The 18,728-nt window shown below is 37.1% G+C and overlaps 1 protein-coding gene across 2 annotated transcripts; it reads right to left on the reverse strand.

Annotated features, from left to right (window-relative positions):
* Positions 1-8,333: 8,333 nt before the first annotated feature.
* On the reverse strand, positions 8,334-12,117 carry LOC145097206 (putative protein phosphatase 2C 60). 2 transcript variants are annotated; one of them, XM_079034727.1, is made up of 5 exons: positions 11,782-12,117; positions 11,124-11,529; positions 10,148-10,515; positions 9,227-9,463; positions 8,334-8,844 (listed from the first exon to the last, which is right to left on the reverse strand). In XM_079034727.1, exons 2-5 carry the CDS (start codon positions 11,422-11,424, stop codon positions 8,590-8,592), a joined length of 1,161 nt encoding a protein of 386 aa, XP_078890853.1. In that variant the 5' UTR covers positions 11,425-11,529; positions 11,782-12,117; the 3' UTR covers positions 8,334-8,589. The 2 variants fall into 2 exon arrangements, with proteins under 2 accessions (XP_078890853.1, XP_078890854.1); XM_079034728.1 differs by lacking the exon at positions 11,782-12,117 and adding an exon at positions 11,622-11,767.
* Positions 12,118-18,728: the final 6,611 nt, after the last annotated feature.

An 18,728-nucleotide genomic window follows, 5' to 3' on the forward strand; every position in this document is an offset into this window, starting at 1 on the left:
TATTCGTCATGATTTACTAAAGGTTTAGTAAATATGATTATACTTATAAGATTAAGTGTAATTCTGAATTGATTGAAAAAGTTTAAATCAGTAGCAGAACGAATAAGAAGAATCAAGTAGGCAGAAAGATAAAAGTTTCTCTATTCTAAGAAGAAGGGAGAGTACCTTTTATGCTTTATGATATGTCTTAATGATTAAGAACCATATCTCAATTGATCCTCTAAGTAAATCTTAGTACAATTGTATGTCTAAGAAGAGGAATTAAGAATTGAAGAAATGGTTAAATCAAGAAGTCAATCATACTTCATTCCAAAACAAGTCTTAGAGTTAAGATTGTGACATTGAGTGACTAGTCTTAAGAAGGTTTATAACATTCATGTAGAATTTAGAAAAAAGTTTTCCTTATTCTTGCACATTTGAAATTGATAAGTTGTGATGACTTGGATAAGACAAAGACCAACTAGGACCAATTTTGTGAAGTGTTTTATCTTGGTAAAGGCTACACTAACTCTTGAATATTTGTTTGTCAAGAAATGTTTATCGACAAGAGAATCTTATATGTCAAAGAGTCAATGGGAGGCTTAATAGTCTTGAAAAGTTCAAAAACGAATCAAGAATAAACCTTATCGATCATCACTAGCACACGACTTGAGGTTTACAACCTATCGTGTTGACACTATATTGTTTATGTGTCGTTCCAGTTGAGTTAATTATACATGTGAGTACTATGAGTTCTCATTTGAATGCATAAAAGGCAAGGACCTTGATCAATGAAAGGTACATTGATAGTAAAGGGTGTGTTGCTTAACTACTTGGAAGACATGGTGGGCAGTTGTGTTACCATAAAGCAAGAAATCAAGATTGAGAAAGTTCGGTCCATATGAGTTTGGATTTGTCGAAAACTTTGGTTTTGACAAATTCACACGGATAGGAACACATACACCATTAAAATCTAAGTGTCATAAGATTCCCTCCTTCATGAAAATGATTGTGAGGAAATGCTTTCACTAATAGAGATTTTAAGAAGATAATGATTGTGAAATTGTATTCTCGAATTCGATTATGGTTACGGTATCCCTTTCCATGATTCGAATTATGAGATTTGGCAATTAGTCTGAATTGTTTAGATACACATATGAGCTATCTAAAGGAAAGGTGTATAAGCTTAGATAAAGGATTATCAAAGCATTAAGTATTAAAAACATGAACTTAAGAAATTCAATAGGTATTGTTTTTCTGGAAGTTAAGCTATTTCTGAATACAGGTCAAAGCTAGTGGGAGCATAAGTGTTATGGTTATAATAATCATCGTGATAGTGGGAGCATAAATGTTATGATTATATGATTATTAAGGCAAGTATTGCAAGTTAGCAATATTAATTATAGAAAACAAGATTCATACTTTGCAAAGTTGAATAGTTGTTTTGCTATAATTAAGGGAGAGAATATTTCATTTCAAATCTAAAGGCTTAGGTTGTGGAATTTTAATAAATTTAGTCAAGGATACATAGTGTGTTCTTAAGTTTCGATTATGATTACGGCATTCCTCTTCATAATTCGAATTATAAGAACGTAGCACATAAAATATTATGGCAGAAGATTGATAAAGTATCAGATCTTTATGTAAGACATTATGCATCATGTCCCATACGCTTCGAGTATAGGATTGATTGCAAATGCTATAATATTGAACCATTCTAAATTTTTCCAAATGTCGAGCGCATTTAGAGGGAAAAGGACAAGAATCGGTTTTGACTAAGATAATTAAACAACTATCAAAGGACAATCCAGAGTTCGCCGAGGATTGGTCGTTTGTGAGTAGTTGGAAGTATAGTATTGGATGGACCATATCGACATTATTATGAATAGAAATGATTCTATTAAGAATGAGTTGTCATATGGAAAATATGGAAACGTTTCCATATTGGGAGTTGGATATTGAGAATCAATGTCTAGATTAGAAACTTTTATGCAAAAGGATGTTCAAATGAATGTACTTTAAGTGAGAGACATCACATCTAAGGAATTGTATTGTAACAATCTCCGATAGAGGACTTTGTAATATCATTGGCAATAGTCAGTGTGACTTTAGTGCAGTGACATTACGAAAGGATCATTGCATAAAATGTTAGAATCTAACATATTCTATAAGTGGCAAGAATTTGACATTCTTTCACTTGTGAAAAGGATTGGGAGTTGTGGAATGAGTAGGATTGGAAATGTATTCATTTGATCTATTTCACAAAGCAAGAACCATAGGTAAACATTGTGTGCATGCTAAGAGCATGGGACAAGTGTAATAATTCAAGTAAGAAGTTGATTAACCGAAACAACAAATAATGAGTAATCGATATGGTGATAAATAAAAGGTGTTTTATTTATACTCAAAGGTTTGAGGCCATATGGGATTAGCATTATTCTTGTGTTTCACTTTGCATGTTTTGACTTCCTGAATAATTTAATTGGTTAAGAACAGTCGAATTATTCAAACTGGCCACGGTCGTTCATATGTTGGAAGTAGATATGAAAGAAGACTGTCGTGAATTGGTGTGTGGATTGTCTAAAGTGTATTGGACATAAGCAAATGTTTGCTGTAACGTTCATGAGTGCTTATGAATATGATTTGAGCATTGGATTAAACCAACGCTCACTTGGATCACTTCATGGATTTTATCACGAGTGATTGGCGAGACGATAACATCTTATATTCTTGAAACCGAGATGTGTGAGTTGTGTCTTGCGAGTCAGTTGCACATTGATAATATGTAAATGCACCAGTAACTTGGTGTTATAAAACATATTGTTGTGTGTGATTTGGTGAGTGAGTGTAAGCGAGCATTGAGTCAAAGTTTATCCGTTCCTTGTATCCAAAGTAGGATAAAAGCGATATCTGTGGGCCCTTCGATGATTTAGTGATGGCACCTAAGTGCGTGGCCAAGTCGGGACTAAATTGATGTGTTCAATTGTAGTCTATTGCCAGTCATCATAAATCTGAAGTCGGGAAACAGCACATAGACAGAGAGAATGATTTAGATCCATGTCTCAGTCTATACGATATCTAGAATAGAGGAATATATGATCCCTTATCTAAAGGACACGCGTATCTGATAAGATCAGAGTTGACAGCGGCTTTGGAAAGCTACGATTGCAGATCAGGATCTGAAGTCATACGCAGAATAGTTATTAGACTTATCCAAGTGGGAGACTGTTGGATTAGTGTCTAAGTCCATAACTATTTTGGTATGTACTTGACCCGATGGTGCATGGTCCTTTTGGGTTGCCTTCACCAAAGCAACTTGATAGGATGAATTATGGAGAGAAAGGATTAAATATGATTTATTAATATATTATGAGAATAATATATTAAAGGAGAAATCATATTGTTTAATTAATATTAGTCAAGAATTAATAAGAATTAAGTTTGTGGCTAAAAGAGATTAATTAAACTTAAGGGACTGGAATTGTAATTATAAGATAATTGCAATTGGGCTATGGATTGCCTTATATTATAAGGTTGGATGAATTCTATGGGGAAACCCATTAGAAATCGTCCTAGGCCTTTAAGGAAAGGAGTCCATGGGTTTCTTAGGGCTTAAGCATCCAAATTAGGGTTTCCTTGTTAGATAACCCTAATAGCCTCACTATTTAAAGAACCCTTATGCCCCAAAAACGTGGTGAACTTGTTCTCTAGGGTTTCCACACGTTTTTGAGAGCCTCATTCTCTTCTCTTCTTCATCCTCTTGCTCTTGGTGTTTGTGAACCATTAGAGGAGTGACATTTGTGACTCTAAGCTTTCTAAAGTCAATACAAGGAGGATTTGAGATTGTTATTGCTACATAACAATCAAGGTATGATCTAAACCCTAATTCATATGTTATATTGATTATTATATGTTAGATCTAGGGTTTATAGTCTTGGATGAATTGCATGTACAATAGAGAAACCTAGATCCAAGTATTAGGGTTTGTATGAGCACATAGGATGTTCTTATGGCTAAAACCCATCATATATAACTCACGATAATAACCGTGTGTTTTACTTGTACCCCCCCCCCCCCCTTTAAAAGCATATAAAAGCATTTATAAAACATTTAAAAGTGTGGATTATAAGGGTATGAACTCACTTTGAAAGATCGAAGAAGGCGAGATGAAAACCAGGCAGAATTTCGACTCGAGAAAGCGGATTTTCTCGGGATTCTCGGGAATCTTTGGAGCACAAATGACCTTCGGGGCTTGAGTATGGAAACCGGGGCTTCGGGATATCACGTGCAAGGAAAACGAGGCAAAAATGCAAGAAAGATGAGAGGAAATGGGCATTTTCCTCGGAACCCTCGCATCCCTTTTATAGGGGCTGGGAACCGCCTCGGTACGCTGGGCGTACGTGTGCGTCATGCGTGATTGCATCCTCGACTGCCTCGGAGCTCGGATGGGACGGGGCATAGCCTCGCATAGGGGGCGACGTGGAAGATCCGAGGCCTAGTCCTCGAGTACGCTGGGCGTACGAGCGTACGCTGGGCGTAACTCGGATTGGTCTGGTGACTCCTCCTTCGAATAATACCGAAATTTGATTTAAATTTATATTTTTATTATTTAGTAAACTTAAAAAATTTATATCTTCTCCATACAAACTCCGTTTTCGACGTTCTTTATATCCACGCGTAGGTGAGACTATGCTCTACAACTTTCGTTTAGACTCCATTGGCAAATTTTGATATTATTTTTATTATTTATTTTTAAAAAGGTCGGGGTAAGAAAACTTCGTTAGAAATCCATAACTTCATTATCCGACGTCTGTTTTTGCCAGACTTTTTACCGTTGAAAAACCATTGTCGAGACCGTCGATTCTCATTTAGGTCATTCCGGCCAAAAGTCGCTCGATCTCTGTTTCGAGTTTTTAGCTGTCTATCGCTATGCCGAACTTGGAAAAATCATAACTTCCTTATACGAAGTCAGATTTGGACGTTTTTTTTATGTACGATCACGGTTTAATGATATCTAACATAGTAGGTACCCAAATAGAGACTTTTGAACATTTTAATTTCGAAGTTAATTTCATTATATCAAAAGTGGTTACAATACTTGACTTTTTAGGTCATTACATAGATTCGAAATATCGGGTTGTCACACTAGGGGACCAACTAGTTGTGAATGGACCCTAAGAGATGAATCACGACCCTATAAGAAACATGTCATGTTTTCTATCTTAAAACCCTTTTCCCTTAAGTTTGTAATCCCTATAGACAAGGGCTATAACTCTTAGATATAAACCAAACACAGATCTTAATGGATAAAGTTTCCAATTTTATCTAGATCATTGGCTCAAACAAGCTCAATAACACACCCTAACTCTAAAAGAGACCAAAATGGTCTAAGAACAACTTGCATGGGACAAAGAGGACTCAATCATACATTCTACTCCCATCGAAAGTTACAGGGACCATCTATAACAACCTTTGGACCTGGAGCTTTCCAAAATCCATGGAAATCATGAAATAAAGGGACTAATAAGTATAAAATACTTAGATCTAAGATAAAGAAGAATAAAGGTTGAAACTTTTTACCTTTCCAAGGTCCAAAATATAATAAGAATGTAAAAAAAATTGGATGAGTCTTACTCTACTTGAACCAAAACCACCATTTTTTTCTTCAAATGGAACCAAAGAACACTAACGCTCAATAAGGATGGAAGGATGATACTCTAGGGATTTCTAGTGACGATGGAGGCTGATAAGAATAAAACCCTCGAAGTAGCCTTTAAATAGGCTTCAAAACACAAGACCCTATCGCCACGTCCTACCTATCACTTTGTGCCCCGAACAAGGATTTTTTACAAAAGACCTACATTGTTATATTACTTATATTAACACCACATAATTCAAAAAAATGCGTTACATTAAGCTAGTAGACGCGACGTGTCCATTAATGGTCACGGTTGGATCATAGGGTCAAACTGTGACTATTTTGGATTTTAGTGGGTGCAGTACGCCATGTGATGGCAGCGATGTGTCTGGGCATTGACTTTTAACATTTTAACAGATTGAATTTTGGTCCAACTTTGATAGATATTAGTATTAAACTGAGGATTGATCTCTGAATCGTATTAGGTGGTTCATGGTAGCTGTTTCGTTTGAGGAGATTGCTTTCATCTTGTAGTTTCCAGATTCATGTGAGTTTTCTCACTATATTATGTATGATATTATATGAACTTTGTATGATAGGTTGTTTGTATACTGATAGGGTACGAATGAAGAATTACACTAAGGTAAATGTAAGGGCTTATGATGGTTCATGGTTGGGAGCCTAAATGTCGACTTGTTATGGTAGGTTGAAGGTCTTATGATGGGATCATATGCCTTTATGTGGGTTGATGGTTGGGAGCATAGAGGTCATGGGCTGGAGGCGTTACGATGGAATCGTAAGCCTTCAATTTATTTTCAAAGTGTGTATGATAAAATATGAGGTATACTAGGGAACTCACTAAGCTTTGTGCTAGGTATGAGCGTTTGCACCGAATACCCGGACTAGAACAAGAAATGGAGCCAAACCAAACTAAATTAGGACCGAATAAGTTATCCAGTTCGATTCTCAGGTATGCATTTTAGGCTTATTTGGTTCTCGGGTATTTCGGTCTGGGTTGCCTAAATAACTGCTTAATTGGTTATAAAGGAACTTGTAAATTTGTTTGAAATTTGTTTAAGTTAATCGATTAAGAAAAACAAGTAAGAACATGTAGATGTAAATCAGATTTATATTTCAACATATATTTGGAAAGGTATAGAGAGAATAAGAGTACAAATGATCTAGTCTAATAAAAATTTTCTCACCCTATCCTCTAAGTACTTACCCTATTTATGGTACTCACGGACCAAAAAGTACAAGGACAAAACATCTCAATATGAAACTTAAAGATGCCTTGTAAATAGATTAACATACCGAAGTCACATGGACATTAACTATTTACAAACACAATGAAATAAAGACACTGCAATTCGACTTCTCACAATAACTTTCGATCTAACATTCTCCCCTTTTGTGAGAAAAGACGAATCTTCAAGGAAGTATCTTCATTGTCTGCAACATAGCCTTCCTTATCTTCATGTACCAATGGATGATTTTTCGAACCTCCGCTTTGTCTTCATTATCGTTTTTCTGACAGTTGTTGATACGGAGCAAAATATTGAAAAGTGAGAGTTCATGTACCTCTCCAAATCATCGGTATGAAAAAAGGAACTTGTTTAAATTTTCCCTGTTATTCTTCCCTTGGAAAACAAGGGTTTATGGATTATTTCTTCGTCTTCAAATTTCTCAATATTAAGTTTCCCCTTCAATAAATCTTTAGGAACTTTTGATTCCTTGTTGATTGCAGTGGCAAGATCAATATCAGTTTTAGCCAAATTAAAATAATAACAATCAATGAAGGCCTTGATATATGCATATCCAATAATGAATGCAGTTTGATTTTTCTTAGGATGTTTGACTTATCCAGCTGACGCAATATCTTCATCATTGTCATGAGATCAGTGAGATTCATCAATGGAAAATTTGTGATTGTAAACTCGAACCCTACATTGTTGGCTCGAACAACAGTGTAGCAAAAATTCTACATCAATCCTTCGAAATGACATCAGGGACAATTGATAGAACCTCCACTATATTCACAAGTGACCATCAGATAAACTATTAAAAATAATATAAAAATACAAAAAATAAACAAGGGAAAAATTATCTTTCAATGTTCAAAACCTCAGAAATTTTTTTATTTTGGACTTTCGTAGGAAACTTTTTGGACCTTATCATCGGTTTTTACAAACTACAGAGACGAATTTTGCACTTTTGTTTAATTTTAGTGAAGTTTCTAAGCGGAGTTTGATGCATTTGGAGTTGGGATCCACACTGTACTATGCCATTAACAACCATCACTTTCTTCAACGAGAGATAAAACAATACGTGGCATCCCTTCTCCACTTACGACAACGAATTTTATACCATTATTCAAAGTCTAGCTCATTTGCAACACTATCTATTGCCAACGAGTTCGTGTTGTTTTCAGATCACGAGGCGATCAATGGGAAACATAAGTTGAAGGTTGACATGCAAAATGGTTCAAGTTGCTTCAAGTTGTTTCTTTCATGATCAAACATAAAGCAAGACCTTAAAATCCAATCATAAATGTAATGGTCATCTACACACGATACTCCTACCATACAAGTTAAAGTGCATCAGTTTGACTAGAAGCGAGATAGTTTACCCTTAACTTAAAAATCCAAAACTAGATGCCCCATGGCGTAACTTAGGTTTTGAAGTGACACTTTGGAATGCTTCGACATAAATAACATGGACGAAAATGGACATTCATAACATAACCCCAGTTGTTATTCTTACTTACACAGAAATAACGAAATACAATGGTAACAAATGTTAATAAAATAAAAAGGATTAGCTTCAAAATAAGCTTTTCATGTCCAAAATCTTTCACCCTTTGTTTCTTCAGATTCAAACCTACAACTTTAAGGTACTTCGGGTGGGGGTTAACCTTAAATAGATTCACCAGATAACAACAATAGATGGTGGCTGATGGTGGCAGTAACAAGTTACGAGGTGGTTGATAGCGGTGTGAGAGATTTTGCCGACAGATTGATCCCACCGCCCCTCAGGGACACCGTGGGCCCGCCCTTTGAGCTCGCTTTACTAACAAGATTGGAATCTAGAAACAACACAACGACAGTGATGTCATCGTGGAAATGACGCCTTACGCCCCTATCGATTTTCTTCAAATCTGAATACCTCATTTCCCGCTTCTTTGCCGCTTCATGTAAAGCGGCTTTCAACAACCTCTTAGCACTTCCCTGCAACACACATATTTAAATTAAGTTTACATGGACCGACCATATGGGATTTAAATTTAAACTTGACGAAGCTGTCTAGGGCTATTTTTTTATGATGAGGACGAAAACATTCACGTCTTTTGCACAAACAAGAAATGAGTGCCTGACCCACACCTTTTTGGATGGGACAAAAACATCTAATTGACATCGGTCACAATCCCAATCACAAGTCCCACCTTTTTGGATGGGACAAAAAATACAGTTTTTGTTCAATTGACATCAGTCTCAGGCCTAGTCCAATGTATGTCAAACACAGTAAATGTTACATCATGTCATGTCGTGTCAAATCATGTCATGTCAAATCGGGCATGTGGAATGAAGATGGAAAAGAGGAGATGTTTACGTTATGAGGGTGTTTTTGGACAATATCAACTGCTTCTTGATTGGTAAGTTGCTCCCAGAGACCGTCGGATGCAAATATGAGAAACTGATCGAACGGTTGGATTTCGTGCACGGATATTGATGGATCGGAACTCAATATCGGCTTTTTGATAGGATCACGGAGACGAAATTTGGCGTACAAGGGCTCCCTATTAAATTCCGCTTTCTTGAGGTATACATCACCTATTGATCTAGATATCTACAACATACACAATCCCAAACATTATCCTCGGATGCAAAACTCTAAAAAATAATATATTTATTTCAACAATACATTAAAGGATTAAATGGAAGAAATAGCAATGTACTTGTTAATTTCTTATGTTGATCCAAAATTAATACACCCCATCCCTTTTTCGTTCATGCATTTAATTAATAAAAATTGTATTATGCATTAAGTAAATAAGAAGCATCCATCTATTCCACCAGACATTTAATCATTGATAGAATTAAATGTAGTTATCTCATTTCTCTATGTAAAAAAAGTGATTCTTTTTTATTTTGAAGATATAAAATAACTCATTTCACCCTTGAACTTGAATTGTGGACCTTTTTCCTGGAGGAGGTCATATACTAATGAAGTATGTTGTGTAAAACCTTAATTTTTCACCTTAAAAGCATTATGTGCAAAGAAACAAAAAAACCTAAAGCAAACACACTACTTAAAAGTTTCTCAAATTTCCATTATTTTGGCCCTACACATTATAAAATCAACTTTTTCTAGTGTAACCACAAACACTTTTCTATTCTAGACAAAAACATAAAATTTCCTAGTTCTTCCCAACTTTAATGAACTGTGATTATCTAATTAAAGTCACATCATTTCTTTATTTTGACATAGGACTACTTTTCTATTCTATATAAAAAGTCATGAAAATCATACCTGTATGAGGCCTTTCACACGCCAAACATTATGCTTTAAAACAACAATCTGAGGGTCATCAGGATGCATAGTGTGAAGCTCTTGTCTAATGGACTCTATGCTTGCATTATGTTCCACTGATAATTGAATAGCAATAACCTCCCCTGTTGCTTTCACTGTTCTTCCTAAAACAGCACGTGAATCACCAACATTTGCAATGAAAAGGGTTCCATTACAAATCACACCAATTAAGCAACAAGTTCCAACAGAAGCCAATTGTGGTTTCACTGCCCATTGTTTAGCAACAATCGATAAAAACCCCTCTTCGGTTGACTGAAACGCTTTCCGAATTACATCCACTGAGATAGAATTTTGTTCTGATGTAATCCCTACAAAATCATCAAAATTGTTAGGCAATTTAGGGCAAATGAAGAGGACAACAAGAAAGTTGAAAAGAATTGGAATCTGTTAGAGGGTATGGAATTTTGTTGGTGGGAAATGGAATGGAATTCAAGATTAAAAGGGTATTTAATTTGAGTATAAGAGAGAAATGCTGGGAATTGAATTCCATGGTTTCTAGGATGGAATCTTGAAATCCGCTTGTGAAAGTGTTTTGTGAATTCTGATGGAATTCAATTCCGTACTCATTTGCGACCAAACGAAGGATTGGAATAGAATTGAATTCCAATTCAGGAAAAACCCCATGGAATCCAGCGCTTGGTTGGCATATGAACGGAATTCAATTCAATCGGAAGTCACAAAACTCCTTTCATCAATGAATTTCAAGATTCTATATCCTAAAAACAATGGAATTCTCAGCTCCCACATTTCTTTCTTGTTAAACAAATACTAAAATACCCTTTTAACCCTAGAATTTCAGCAAAGTTTCTTGCAAACCAATCGCATGACAGATTTCAATTCCTTTTCCTTGAATACCAACTCTTCAGACAGATTCCATTCCTTCCAAAAACACTTGAATCTGCTCTCACTCACTTACTTTTAAGATTATGGAAAAGATTATCATTGACATATCGCGATGTTTCGGGCCCACCATGACCATCATATACACCAACAAAGGTTCCATATGGACCAGAATCATGAAAGCTCAAAGGACCTGACTCAATTTGGCTTTGATCTTCAAGCAACATGTTAGCTTGAACAACAGCCATGGAGTAATCGCCATTCAAATGGTGACCAGTGTCTTTAAACCAAAGAAGACCCTCCTGCCTGCCAGCTGTATCCAAACCATCTGAAGGTCGCCAGCAGGCTTTTAGAAAATTTATCAATCTTGATAACATGCCTCATTTCACCACAACGTAACACACCAATTTATCACCATCCAAAAATGGATGTCAACAACACTATAACTACTAAATCTCCTCTGATTTCAGTGTTCAGTTTCCCTGCATTAAAAGAAGAAGCAAAACTGATAAATCGAAGAAACTCAAAGCAAACCCTAGCTGGAATTGAAACCAGAATCACATAAAGGAATTACGATGAATCTTTTCGGGTCAAGTCGAATCTCGCATACCCGTCGGACAATTGAATAGATATTACGAATCAATTAACAAAAAAAAAGGTACAAAACACCCATTAGGTAAAACGGATTAAACCGATAAATAGAAAATAGAGAAAGAAGAAGAAAGACGACTCACAGTTGAAAGTTAGGCCTTTTCAGGGGTGTATTTTCTGGTGAGCTGCCAAATGAAAAGGATGGAGATCTGAAGAAATTAGAGGAAACCCATGTGGGGTTTACATGTGTTAGATCTGTAGATCAATCAAATATCCAAACCCCGTGGATACGTATACGTATACGTATACATATACGTATACCCTTTTTTCTGGTTGTATTGATTTGAATGATCAAATTCTCGTGAAGGAGAGATGATCAAAGAGTGAAGAAGAGAGGGTTGACGGAAGTTTTCCTCTCCAGACAAATCTCACTCTCCGTTTCTTGTTTTATATATTTCTCTCCTCTCCTGAATAAATCAACCCTTCAACATCGCCTTTTTAAATTGTCAAACAAGATACAAAAATATATTTATTACATTTATTTTTAATAAATGATACATGGGATAACGCGCTAATTTATATCTTATTAAAAAAAAGTTTATTTCAAATCAATATAGAAAAACAATATAGTTCAAGATAATTTAAAATTCTTTTATATTATGTTGATTTAAAACTTTAATAACTTTTTAACTTTCAACAAATTAATCATTATTATTAAATAGTTTTTATATTAACTTTCAACTAATTTGTTACTAAAAATCAAAAAATTTATCGATATTAAATTTACTTTATTATACAGTTCACATGCAGATTATATTTCTAAACTTTATACAATAATATCGAGAGAAAAATAACTAACAATATACAAATCTCCATTTTGGGATGCATGTTTTTATATAAAACGAGAAGGTGGTTATCATGGTATTCAAAGATGTTAATTTATATAAATTAATATATTTATTGATATTTTTTCTTATTGTTCATATGGTTTTTTTTAATGAAATGGTAAGTTCAAAGAAAGTAATATATGTTGATCCAAAAATTTTATAGTCAATATTTTATTTATACCCATTTTGTTCTATAATTCTTTCATGAGTTTGTATAAGTTGTTATTGATTTTATATATTAGAAATGTTAGTCTTACTTACGAATTTAGTTGTATTTAATTAACAAATCCAAATATCAATGAATAATTGCTAATAATAAGTAGATATTGATATGATAGTATATTTATAAGCAAAATAATAAAATTAGGTTGTATTTTTTTGTATATTAAAGCTTTCATTTCTTTTTATATGTTGACAATCACTATTAATATAAAAAATGAATGAAAATGTGTAACACCTGTTCGAAATATTTCTAATTTTGGAATAGTGAGTCATAAATGGATAAAGAAAAGGTTTTGGGCTTCAAGGGAATAGAGTTTAGACCATATCGGATGTTGATAATGTTGGTTAAATGATTAAAGCCTTCGGTTTATGCTTTGAAGAAAAAGGGTAAACAGGAATGTTGGTTAAATGATTAAAGCCTTCGGTTTATGCTTCGACATGTATTAAGTCGAAAGCAATTAGATAGGGTTGTGGGGCTCGTCAATACCTTTCGATGCATATAAAGATTACCGAAAATGAAGTTAAAACGAAGAAATTATGAATGTTTGAAATTGGAATGGAAGTTAATGAAAACTCGTTGTTACGAGGCGAGAAGCATATTCTCACGACATGACAAGCAGGCGGTCACGAGGTGATAACTGGGTAGCCCAAGCCCATGATTTTTAGGGTTTTCTATGCATTTAAATGGTGGTTCCATGTTTTTAGGGTATTTTTCCACCCTCCTTCACACCTAAAGCCTTTTTGAGAAAAAACCCTAACCTCACTTTCACCACGTTGAGCCTCCCCTCTCCTCTCTCATCCATTTTTAGAGTTCTTGGTGGATTTTGGAATAAATCTCTTTCAAGATGGAGTTTTGAATCATTGCATAAGAAGATCTCAGCTTCCAACTATCTTTTGGACCTTGGGTATGATTCAAGTTTCCACCTTTATTCTTACAAGTTATTAGATCTAGGCTCCCTTGCCCCTTTTCTCCATGCTTGTGAAGTTTTGAGTGATAAGGTTCCATAAAGTTGGCAACTTTATGGATCCTTGGGGTCCCTTTTAGGTTGTATGTTCCATATTTATGTCCTTTTGATAATTTGGATCTCTAGTGCAAGTTTTGGTTCATTTTTTCCATGATTATGGCCTAGAATGAAAGGGACATGCATTGGACATGTATGTTCATAAAGCATCGATTTTTATGTTGTATTTGGAGTAGAAAAAGTCAATGGGAAAGTATAAATGAATAGTTGGAACGATTAAAGACTTAATGCAATTAGGAAGCCATACTAATTCTCATGGTGGGAAGGGTTGGCCTTCACGGCGTAAGGATAGGCTGAGTGTCTTGAATGTTTTGTTTGAGGATTCTAACGATGTGACAGAAGCTCTGTTACAAGTGACGATTGATTTGAGTATGATCGAGTTAAATCAATATTGAGTTGGTGATCGGGCTGGACTCGATTTCTCACGACATGACCAAGGACCGGTCACGACGTGAGGGTCAGTTAATGGGAGAACTGACTATTGACTTTGATCGTTGACTTTTGGTCAAACTAAAGGTTTTACGGTGTAAACTGAGTGGGTACTTCTTTATTGCTATTTAGGTGTTTTGTAGTACCAGTCTTCACCATGTGAGAGCTGTTGTATTTTAGCTGCTACTTGTGAGGTGAGTATGTTCACTATACTTGTCTGTGTGGTAGTATATTAAGGGTGGGCAAAACCGAACCCAGAAACTGAAAAAACGACTAAAACTAATGAAACCGAAAAACCAAAACCGAAGCATAAACGGATTGTTTGGGTTTAGATTTTTCAAAAACCAAAAATTTTCGACTTGGGTTTGGTTTTAGGTTTGGTAAAACCGAAATAAACCGAACCGAACCAATTATATATAATGTTAACAAAATATATATTTTATATACTTAATATATACCTATTTTGTGAAACAATAACACAAGAGGCAGTTGGTTCAACTAGTTAGCGCCTTGGACATTTGAACCTAAGGTCTCAGGTTCGAAACATAGGTGATATACTCTTCCTTATTTATTTTTTCCAACAAATAAAACTTATCCCACACCGATGGAGACTTGAAACCTAACACCCACTTCAAGCTTATAAAATGATTCATCTTTTCTCATGCTCTTAGATCCATCCCATATCCGCAATAGGAAAGAAAAACAATACCTCTTGATACTTATATAATCAATGCTTCCTTGGTTAACATTCTATGGTTTGAGTTGGGTTTAAAACCGATCAACCCAAAAAAAGTCGAAAATCGAGAAACCGAACAACCTTATCACTCCAAACCAATGCATGATCTTTATCGAACAACCTTATCATTCCAAACCAATGCATGAAAACCCAGATCTAGGTCCTAGATACCAAAAGAACACGTAAAGCCTCAGACTTTCCTTCGATGCATGGGCTTTTAGGGCACAAAAGGCCATAACAACACCTTAGAGCTTGCATGGGGGCTTCAATGGCATAATGTTTGCACCTTTATGCCTTAACAACCCTTAATGATCTCAGATCTGAAAGTATCCTTGCTTAGGACATCCAAACCCCAAGGGTCAAGCTTCTTGAACCAAAACCCTCAAAAAGTGGAAACAAGTAGATCTAATGAATAAATGATCAAGTTAGACACTTTGATTACCAGAAAGTGAAGGGAATGAGATGTTGTTTTTGGATCTACAATCTTCTCTTGGAGTCCTCAAGCTTCTTCTTCTTCTACAAGCTTCAAAACACACAAAAACACTCAAAAATAGCTCACACACTCACACAATGCTCCAGGGTTTCGTGGATTAAGGTTTGGGACTTAGAGGCTGGAAATGAGGCCAAAAGGTGGGCAAGGTGGCATATAGGCTGGATCTGCCAGCCGAGCTCAGTCAGATCCACAACACCTTCCATGTCTCCCAGCTACGGAAGTGCCTAGTGGGTGATTCAGCGGTGGTACCGCTAGAGGATATACAGGTTGATGACAGCCTGAATTACATTGAGGGCCCAGTCGCAATCCTCGACCGGAAGTCGAAGGATCTGAGGAACAAGAGGGTGGAATTAGTAAAGGTGCAATGGCAGCACCGAAAGGGTTCAGAATGGACATGGGAGCCGGTGGAAGAAACGATGGAGCATTACCCCGAGGTGTTTCAGGATTGAGCAGCAGACTTCGAGGGTGAAGTCTAAAATAAGTGGGGGAGATTTGTAGCACCTGGTTCCTGGTACGTAAAAATTTATCTAAGCATTTTGCATTTTGGCCTTAGACTCGGCGAGTTGTAGGCCCGACTCGCCGAGTAGAGACGGTTTGGGAGCACGTTTAAGTTGGCGACTCGGCGAGTCCCCACTGTCTGATGAAACCCTGAATTTCAAGGGTTTGCACCTTATTTAAACCTTCTTATCCGCCCCCAAGCTCGCCCCCTTCACCCTCAGAGCTCTCTAATTCGTTCAAGCCTTGTTCCTTGTGAGATTGAAGCATTTTGGTGTGTTTTCTTGAAGATTTGGAGAGGGAAGGAGAGTAAATCAAGAAGAGAAGAAGGAGGCCAAGCATCCTTGTGTTATCTCAGCGATTTCCTTGTGGTATAACTCAGTTTCCCTCTGTTTTCATGCTTATTGTCCCTTGTAGCTCCATGAAAGTCCTTCTTGAGCCTTTCCCCAAGCTTGTTTGTGTATTAGGGTTTGTAATAAGTTGTTTAGCCTCTAGATCTAGGCATGATTGAGCTCCAGGAGCTTGGATCTACTGCCTTTATGGAGCCATATTGCATGAAAGCCCTAGATCTACTCTTTTAGTGCATTTTGAGCCCTAAAACCTTCATTAGTGTTTATTTACACGTAAAGTTGGAAACTTTACGTGTTAACCAGGCCCTAGAAACCCAGATCTATGTATAGCATGAGCTGGATCCAAGCAAAAACGAATATTTAGTGTTTGCATGCGATAGACTCGGCGAGTCGTTCATCGGACTCGGTGAGTTGAGTCGCGAGTCACCGAATTTCCCCTTTTTTGTGTTTGCGGAGTGGAGTAGTGAGTCATGGGGTGTGACTTAGTGAGTCGGAAGCTAGACTCACCCATGAAGAAACTTGGCGAGTCAATGCCCTGACTCGGCGAGTCCAAGGCAATCTTTTTGCCTCAAGAACAGACTCGGCGAGTTGTTCATACAACTCGGCGGGTCGCAGCATAGCATGTTCTTGGGATGAAGATGAACTCGGCGAGTTGTTCATACAACTCGGCGAGTAGGATGAAGGACTATTGGACCTTGGATTAAAAGGAAAACTCGTCGAGTCAACGCCTAACTCGACGAGTAGAGACGGGGTTATGGTCAGACAAAAGGATAGGGACTCGGTGAGTTGGGTCAACTGGAAGTTGACTTTGACTTTGACTCTTGGCTCGGTCAGCGGTAAACGGTCATTTTACCCTAAGGTCGGTTAGCAGTATTTGACTGGGTGTTTTGTGGGGATTTTTAGCCGGAGGACTTCCGGGACAGCAGCAGCAGAAGACAGTCAATTCCCACGCAGATCAACAGCTACTTTGAGGTGAGTTACCTTCTAGTAGCGGTAGGTCTACGGCCATAATGTCGGCCCACCAGTAGGAGTTGTATGTTAGATGATTGTCTTTGTGATATCATCTAGGTTTGCTACTACCTGATATGTTATATGTGGGCATGATATGAATATGTGATAGTAGTGGAGTTCGGTCGTTAGGACCGAAGGGTAGATCGGACTCCCCAGATATGTCTAATAATATGTTATGTTATGATATATGTGATAGTAGCAGTACGGGGTGAAATAGTCCCCAAGGATCGGTTGTTAGGACCGATGGGTAGTCAGCACCTCAGGATGGCTTGACATGGGTAGTCAGCACCCCAGAACAGCTTGACACGGGTAGGTTAGCACCCCAGAATGGCCGTACCGGGTAGGTCGGGCACCCCAGAATTGCCCGGTAGTGTGTATGATATGTGATTATATGGTATGTGGTAAGATGGGGGAACTTACTAAGCTTCGTGCTTACAGTTTTTAGTTTTGGTTTCAGGTACCTCTTCTTTGAAGGGGAAGGAGCCGGCACGGTAGCGGTACATCACACACACACCTTGTATTCCGCACTATGGAATCCTCCTGGGATTTTGTACTCTGATAGTATTATGTTTTATGAAATGGTTTCCAGACAAGCAACATCTTTTATGAAATGACACGATCCGTGAATGTTTTATTTCTAATATTTTGCAAATTGTATGTTTTAAAAATGAAATTTTTGGCTCCTATTTTTGGGATGTTACAAGTTGGTATCAGAGCCCTGGTTTGAGGGATTCGGACACGCCTTCGGGGGTGTCTGAACTCAAATCAAGGGATTTAAAAGATTTTAAGGAAGAAAATATTTTTCCGAAAAGCTAAGAGTTTTAAGAAGGAACGAGGTGTGTGATGTGCGCGAACGGCCGAGCTCAAGTAAGTATTCCCCAAAGTACCCCTACCAGCTTATGTTATGTTTATCAGTTTCGGTAGAACAACATGCTAGAATAGGACTAAAGATCTAGGAGTGATGCCTTATGTGCCTGCCTTATGTGCTTCAGTGTATGAAAATTGCATGCTAGAATTGAGTAGACAGCAGTAGGATAGCCTGTTAGGGTTATGCCTGATAGTATGTGTTTAGCATTGTATGCTAGTACAGCTTTCCTCTATGAGGACGGATTTGCCTGAGACTGTTTCCTTGTGTCTGAATGCTGCTTGCTTTGTGCTTCGTGGGGACTCTAAGTGATGGGAGTTAGACATTAGATGAATACGTCACGTCACATGTGATCAGGGTTGAATAATCTTAGAGTGCTGGATTTGGCCTTACTGCGCGGCTTCTGTCTGAGTCTAACCGTGTAGAGCCGAGTCTGTTACTCGAAGGATTATCTGAGCCTCACCACATGTGATGGTATTCAGGTAATGACTAATTGGCATTACAAGGAGGCCTTCAGCAGCTGAGGACCGGGTAGGGTGGAGTTAGAGATTTCCTGGGGCAAGCCTAGGATGAGTATAGC

The sequence above is a fragment of the Lactuca serriola genome, chromosome 4 (genome assembly GCF_051521515.1).
Source record: "Lactuca serriola cultivar US96UC23 chromosome 4, Lser_US96UC23_V15, whole genome shotgun sequence".
Lineage (NCBI taxonomy): Eukaryota > Viridiplantae > Streptophyta > Magnoliopsida > Asterales > Asteraceae > Lactuca > Lactuca serriola.